The sequence below is a fragment of the Necator americanus genome, chromosome I, assembly GCF_031761385.1.
Source record: "Necator americanus strain Aroian chromosome I, whole genome shotgun sequence".
In the NCBI taxonomy this organism is placed as follows: domain Eukaryota; kingdom Metazoa; phylum Nematoda; class Chromadorea; order Rhabditida; family Ancylostomatidae; genus Necator; species Necator americanus.
Genome location: NC_087371.1, coordinates 30,067,760 through 30,075,029, shown reverse-complemented (window position 1 = coordinate 30,075,029; position 7,270 = coordinate 30,067,760). Strand labels below are relative to the sequence as shown.

Below are 7,270 nucleotides of genomic sequence, written 5' to 3'. Positions count from 1 at the left end.
AGGTTCGAGCACTGCAGCATTTCAACGCACGTTCGTCTGGTGGTGGTGATCATTGCACACTATAAATTCAGAAGAGTAGAGGAAAAGTAGATTATCGTTCATCATTTCGAAAGCTTTTATCGAATATTGCTAGCTTTCGAGCAGAGTGATCCTGACCGGGAATGGACGGCTTGGGCGACTTAGGCGACTAGTTAATAATAACTTTGAAGCTATTTGCTTGCTATTCAGGGCCCTTACAGTAAACAGCTCTTCAAAGAATAAGCAGACATAAAAGATGGTTTTACATTAGAATAGGATACAATGTAGCGTGAACTCTACATTTGTGTAGTACCTTTGAAAAGATTCAAGAACTTTCTCTTTAGTACAGGACATACATCGTCTTTCTCTTTTTCAATAGTTTCTACGAACCGGGTGTAGCGTATTAGAGGTGGTCAGAGGTCCGATTTAGTCGCACGGTTCGAAACCACACTAGAGCCTGCCAAATCCTTCATCTCTCTGGAGTCGATAGGTTGGTACTAGACTTATCTGACATCCAAAGCAGATTGATTAACGCCAAACATTTTGTCATTTATCTACAAACACGTAGATGCATCGGTCTTTAGCTGAATCTGCAAAAGACGATGTCCATGCGTGATGGATGGGTCTCGGATGCCCATTCACGCTCATCGGAACGAATATATCCGAATCCACCAGCTGCGTTTATCTGGGACGGGAGGTGAACATAATGAACGACTTGACCTCTGAACTGGGCAATAGGGGACGAGCGGCTCAGGGAGCGTATAATAGCATTGAGGATGTAGTGAAGAAGAAGAAGAACACCCGGCCCCGTGCTCACCTCTTCAACACCACCGTACTTCTTGCTTGGACCTATGCTTCGGAAATCTGGGCATTTCGCAGGCAGGAGGAAAATGCGGTGAACGTCATTGTACGCGAAATTGGGAGAGTGATGCTAGGAGTATCCCGCTTCACGCAATTGAGAGACAAAATTCGAAGTTCTCTCCTACGTCAGCGATCGAAAATTAGAGACGCCGCTGTTTTCGCCAAGAGAAATAAAATAAGGTGGGCCGGAAACGTAATGCGCTTTAACTACAACCGTTGGACTAGAGCCGTGAGCGACTGGGTTCCCGCGATTTTAGGCGCACTACAGGAAGATCGCCAACCCGATGGTCAGATTTCTTCATGAATTCATGAAAGAAAGTTATTATGCTCTCCGTGTCCCACGCGAAAAGGGAAACTACTGGACGACTCTGGCACGTGGTCGGGACAATTGGAAGAATTACTGGCGCCAGTTCGACCAGTAGGAGTTTGAGATCAGCGGGAGTCATGGTGATCAAAGTTATCTACAAACATTATTGTCTACTTCCAAAAATGCGATAAAAATATATCAATACGCGGAGATGAACTACATACACTATAATCGGAGGCACGGTGCAGTTGCGTAACTGGCCGCGCTGTAAGCAATGCGGTGAAGCTAACTGTTGTGCTCGAGGTTTGATCCCTCTTAACTTCGCTCATCTCTGCAGTTCGAGTCGCTCGCAGCTGCCTGCTCAACCGCGTCGCTTCGAGCGCAACTGCAACTGCACCCCTTAACTCGTTTTGAGTCGACCATACCATGCAGTCTAAAGAGTACAATGCGGAAAGGCGGTGATTATAAGACAGCAACCGCTACATATTTTATTACCATATCCGCTAGTGGACAAATACGATTATTACTGAATGTGAACGTACATAAAAGAGTGAAACGGTGCGAATACTTTTATGTAAGTGGTCCGCAATGGGTTGAAATCAGTGCGGATATTGTGACATACAGCGTGGCTTATTTATAATTATGGAAAGGTCACATTTTGTTCTTCTACAGTGGAAATTTACTCAAGATAAAGGATTGAAACTAAGGCGGTCCTTCAGTATCGGATCTGCTTGTGACCGTTGACGTCTCTTCTTCCCAATCCCAGCGCTCGTGCATCCGAATTTTCCGCTCTTCACGCAGCTAAAATGAATCGTTTTTGGTTAACTGTTAATCATCCAATAGAAAAACCCGTTGCATACTGATCGTAGGACCTTTTTGCTTCTCATCTAGAGTATGAAAATTACGAATGGTGTACAGAAAGGGGTCTGATTCAACATAGCAGCTACTTGGGTTCATTCAAGAAAATAACAGCTACTTGCTCTGACGATGTCATATCTTAGAAAAGCACCTTTTTGAGTGACAGGGTCAAGCGTGTGACTGGATTTTCCTATCGGGGTTATAATGGGAGGGGGTCGTGAACATAATGGTTCTTAACAGTTCTTGACAGTTCTTCCTTTCCTTCCTTTGTTTTGCCGCGGGGACGTGAAGAAACAGTCCTGAGATGTCTAAGCACTTATGGTAACGTCAAAACGACATGAAAAACGCAAACTGCAGCGATGAGAGGTGACAACAAGAGTTTTCCTAACCGCTACGCTTTACCGCGCCGCATCTAGCGCAGCCGCTTACGCAACTACACCATGCTTGACGTCGTTTTGACCTGACTATACTTGACATCGGCGAAGCGTTTGAAAAATTGATCGGCTCAGATATTGCTAGTCGAGTTCTCGAGATTTCGAACTAGGAATAATTGGCAAGAAACCGACAAAGTCACATACGAATTTTAAGAAAACCTTAGATGATATCTGGAAAAGAAGGTCAAGGAAGGAAAGGTGTTGAAGTTTGCACGATCAGTATAGCCAGGCAAGAGAGAGTGTGCGAGATGAAAAACAGAACTTACTCCGTCTAGCATATTGTAGAATTTTGAGTACGGTGGTGTATCTTCAAACACTAAACCATCAATCCATGTGAGTAGCATGTTATACTGAGGTGGAGTATCATTAAGAAAATGTGCTCGGCCATCTCCTTCGCGAGCTGCAAGTTTTGCTGCATAAACTTGAGCACGATCTGAAAAAAAATGTCAGGTCAAACAAGTCCCAAGAGGAGACGTATCAGTCCAAAAATCCTAGCCTGTAACTAGTCGCCATGGTAGGCTTCCTTTTGTGATTTCGACCAACATGTAGAACCAACTTTCTATATCATCCCGTCGACTTAGGTCCTAAAGTATTTATATCTTTGTCATCTAATTTACATCACACCTTATGTATATCACTTCTATGAACAAATTTTTTTTTGTTTCTATTCATCTATAATGTACGATTACCTGTCTTTTATGAGCAATCAAGCTTCCGTAGCGAGTAGTACCTCTCCACCCGACTTCTTTTCGAGATGGTATGATGTTTCTGTTCTAGAAAAGGAAAAAAAAGTCCACTAAATCAATTCCAGTCGAAGCTTTCGTTGTTATGTTAACGAATCATGTTCGGCTTTTAGTGCTGATTTTTCGGCGTTCTTGACCACATCAGCCATGGTTGTTTAGAAGATGTTCCGCCGAAGCAAATGCAACAAGTGATATAGTTTGGTTGGGGTGGAATAGCGCAGTCGGCAAAAGGTTCCTCTACGGCTGCAGCGTGATCGATCGATTCGAATCCGATTTAGTGCTAACCAAACCTTTTAACTATCCGGGGTCGATAAATTGGTACTAGACTTGTCTGGGAGGATTAAAACTTGACCGACTTGACTCATCGGCTAACCCTCGCAGGTCATTCTATAGGCCAATTACACGTTCGTTAACCTCAAACGATCCTGAATTGAAGTGAACGTGGTGGCACGTCCCAAGCGGAACGCCAAACACACATTTTTATACTAGATTCGACAAAACGAAATGAGGCTCGATGCAGCTACAATGCGGCTCTTCTCGAAGCGACGCGGTGGAGCGCAGCGACAGAAATCGACCTTTGTTAGCACTACTCATCGCTGCTGGCTACGCTGGTCCCGCTTCGATGTAATCGTTTCTATTTTTCCCGGGAGAATTTTCTCTTAAAAAAATTCAGTACATCCATTTGCAAATACAAAACTTTCAGGTGCTATTTTTCATACTGTCGATTTGAACAACTCTGAACTGATTTTTTTCTTGGATAGACTAACGGGCAGCCGTACCTTGTCCACATATCTTCGTGCAAGTCCAAAATCGTACATAAATATTGTTTTTCCTTCTCTGGTTGATTTATGACCAGGAGCGAAATTTCCGGGTTTGATATCTCGCGATATATATCCGATTGAATGTAATTCTTCAATTGCCTACAAATTCTCAATCAGACAATTCTACTGATTCATTTTCGGACGATCTCACATTGAACGTTTGCATAGCAAGACGGAGAGAGGTGGAGAAGGTGAATTTTCTGTCTGGCATGTCAGCTCTCAGTTTATGAAGATCCTTGTGCAGCAATGTCATCACCACGTACACGTAATCAGGTTTGCATGTGCCCTGAAATGAGAATTAAATAAGGAAAAAGAGTGCTATGGTCTAAGAATACAAGTAAAGGCACGATACCACGAATCTGACGTGGTGAGGGAATACGCAGGAAAAGCTAGAGATGGCACTGTAGGTCCCGGAGTGGTTCTGCTCATCTCTCCTTGATTGTCGTTAAAAACGTAGTGGGAACCGCTATAGTTCTACGAGGTACGTTAGAACGCGCTTCTGTATGCACAGGTTCCAGTCCACTCAGCAGATTATTCATTTGTCTCACTTAATAGGTCGGTTAGAAGACATCATTGGTCCTCGACCACTCGCACGTGCAAGCGGCGCATGCATAAGGGTGGCGCGTTGCGACTGAAATCGTCTTGAAAAAAAAAAAACAGCGTCTTGCGCGCCGTTTTTTTAGACGATTAGGGAGAGATTACCGGAATCACCTCGGATCCTGCAATGTACAACCCCATCTTTAGCTTTTCCCGCGGATTCCCCTTCACCACGTCAGATTCTTGGAATACTGCCTTTAGGGCATATCCGTAGTTATGGTCGATTTGCTTCGTTTAACCACAACTCACATAGTCGTACAGCTGACAGAAATGTTTGCATTTTGCAGCATTGGCTGCTTTCAGTACATTCACTTCAATATGCAACATTGATTTGCTGTATTTCTCCGTCTTCACCGCAAGATTCCTGCTAGATTCAACATTTCTTAGAACTCATTAACGGTTAGCTCTTCCACGATAACTCACTTTTGCGAGTTCTGACTGAGAAACACAGTCCCGTATCCGCCGTCTCCGAGAATCTGTATCAGCCGATATCGATTATCCTCGGCTGCAATTTCATCGTTTACCATAGGTAATCTGTCACGTTCCGGGATAGCAAGATCTTCAGAAGCCATCCAAATGCTAAATTCATATGCATAATGCTCATCCTGTTACAATGTGCAACGAAGGAAACATGTACCTGCACCACGTTTAGAAGGAATGGGTAATGACGAGGAGTAGTTGTGGCCGGTCTGCTAAGTTGCTGTGTTGCCAATGTGACCTACCCTTTGGAGAGTTACTTATTTTCTAAAGATTACCGAACAACATGAGATCCATTCATAACAACAAATCATTTTGATGCTTTTAAAGGCAAACAGTGGCTGATGTGTTGCTGTTTGAATTTACTTATCGTTTGAATGCTTTCTGTAGGATGATGAGGCGTTTGGGTGGACAAATCACTGATGGCTTTGATTTTTTTCCCAGGCTCTGACGAAGGCGATAACGCCGGAACATTAGCTATTTTTTTAAAGGCATCACCCCATGAATCTGAGGTGGTACGGATTTGAGGTGGAGTATTTGTATACGGGATAGTAGATTATGGAGAGGGAGTGATTCCGTCCATTTTTTCCTAATTGCCGTAAAAAACAGCCCGAAAGATGCGGTGCGTGCACAAGGCTGGCACGCTCCAACCGAACTCGTTGTAGAAAATAGCGCGCCGGAACGCTCGAAGCCGATCATCCGGGCCGGTTTTTACGGGAATTAAGAAGAAATGGACAGAATCACCCTTCTCTCCATTATCTACGATCCCGTATACGAGTACTCCACCTGAAATCCGTGACACCTTAGATCCGTGGGGTGATGCCTTTAATAAAGGAAGATCAATACTAATCTTGGCTATAGCTCAAGAAAATCATTTAAAAACTACGTTTCAACACGCCAAGATTCGAAGAAAGTCGAAGGGGAATTTTGATTCTCTTTATCTCCTCTACTTATCCGTCACTCCGCCAGCACTCTTCCACTGGATGAGTGCATAGCCCTAATGTTCGCAACAGGATCTAGTGACGACTTAGCAATCTTGTCCACTATCCATCATGCTGTACGTATCCATTTCCAAAAATAAGCAATAATAGTGCAATAATAATAAGAGGGGCAAACAGATGTTAGCGAATTTTTTGTTTAAACAAAACTTATTTTATAGGAAACATCTGCATTTCTGCCAATTTTTTTCCAAATAATCCCCTTATTTTATGGTACATTTTCCAAGCGTTTTGGTAATTTCTTCGTCTCATTTTCGGTGAATGAAGTTGGACGGGTATCTAACCAGTTGCGAACGATTGTTTCCACTTGATCGTTGGTCTCAAATCGCTTGCCTCCAAGTGCTTCTCTGAGGGTTTCAAACAGAAATTGCATTGTCGAGGCTGAAAGGTAAATGATCAAGCATTTTCCAGTAAAAATCCACCAATTTCTAGTGCGTTACACCAGTTTTGTGGGGTCTTGCGCGTTGTCGTGGAGGACCAACACCTCGAAGATGGGAAAATCACGACTTTCGCGTCAATACCGAAGCCTACCTTGATCCAAGAGACAGCGGTATTAAGTTGTGTTAATGGTCTGACATCCGTGAAGAAATCCAACAATAGGAACCGTCCAATCCAAGGAAAACCATGCACAACAGTGTCCCTACAGACAAACGGGGTTTGGCTTTCACGGGGTTCCGTTCGTTTTTTCTTTTCCACTCCATGTGTGCACGTTTTGATCCTAGACTTATCGTTATGTGGTTTTCGCATGTTTGGATCTTTCAAAGAAGCACTTAGAGGCAAACGATTTGAGACTAACGATCAAGTGGACACATTCGTATGCAACTGGTTGGACGCTCGCTGAACTTCATTCTCCGAGAGCGGAACGAAGAAATTATCAAAACGTTGGGAGACTGTACCATAAAAGGAGAAGATTATGTTCTTCAAAATAATTTGTAGAGAAGCAGATGTTTGCTATAAAATAAATCTATAAAAAATAACTGTAAATAAACAAAAGAAAATATAGCTATAAATAAACAGAAGGCTCGTTTACATTTGATTCTCTTTCTTACATTCAGAAAGCTGCTTTTTTTTAAACAGCTGACATTAACCTCGAAATTGAAATGGGACCCTTATTCATCTCTGCAGTCTGATTGTGACAAGTGAGGACCCGCCTTGA

The 7,270-nt window shown here is 43.1% G+C and overlaps 3 protein-coding genes across 5 annotated transcripts; 1 reads left to right on the top strand and 2 right to left on the bottom strand.

Moving 5' to 3' along the window:
• Positions 1-637: 637 nt before the first annotated feature.
• Positions 638-1,183, top strand: RB195_007306 (uncharacterized protein; the record flags this gene model as incomplete). Its single annotated transcript, XM_064180860.1, has 1 exon — positions 638-1,183. One exon carries the CDS (start codon positions 638-640, stop codon positions 1,181-1,183), a length of 546 nt encoding a protein of 181 aa, XP_064037697.1.
• A 705-nt stretch (positions 1,184-1,888) lies between these two features.
• Positions 1,889-6,487, bottom strand: RB195_007305 (uncharacterized protein; the record flags this gene model as incomplete). Of its 3 annotated transcripts, XM_064180857.1 has the most annotated exons (9): positions 1,889-1,987; positions 2,745-2,911; positions 2,975-3,062; positions 3,168-3,251; positions 4,001-4,141; positions 4,194-4,328; positions 4,889-5,006; positions 5,063-5,218; positions 6,399-6,487. In XM_064180857.1, 9 exons carry the CDS (start codon positions 6,485-6,487, stop codon positions 1,889-1,891), a joined length of 1,077 nt encoding a protein of 358 aa, XP_064037694.1. The 3 variants fall into 3 exon arrangements, with proteins under 3 accessions (XP_064037694.1, XP_064037695.1, XP_064037696.1); XM_064180859.1 differs by lacking the exon at positions 6,399-6,487 and having other exon boundaries at positions 5,063-5,166; XM_064180858.1 differs by lacking the exon at positions 6,399-6,487 and having other exon boundaries at positions 4,889-5,003; positions 5,063-5,166.
• Positions 5,201-6,861, bottom strand: RB195_007304 (uncharacterized protein; the record flags this gene model as incomplete). Its single annotated transcript, XM_064180856.1, has 3 exons — positions 5,201-5,218; positions 5,277-5,357; positions 6,646-6,861. 3 exons carry the CDS (start codon positions 6,859-6,861, stop codon positions 5,201-5,203), a joined length of 315 nt encoding a protein of 104 aa, XP_064037693.1.
• Positions 6,862-7,270: the final 409 nt, after the last annotated feature.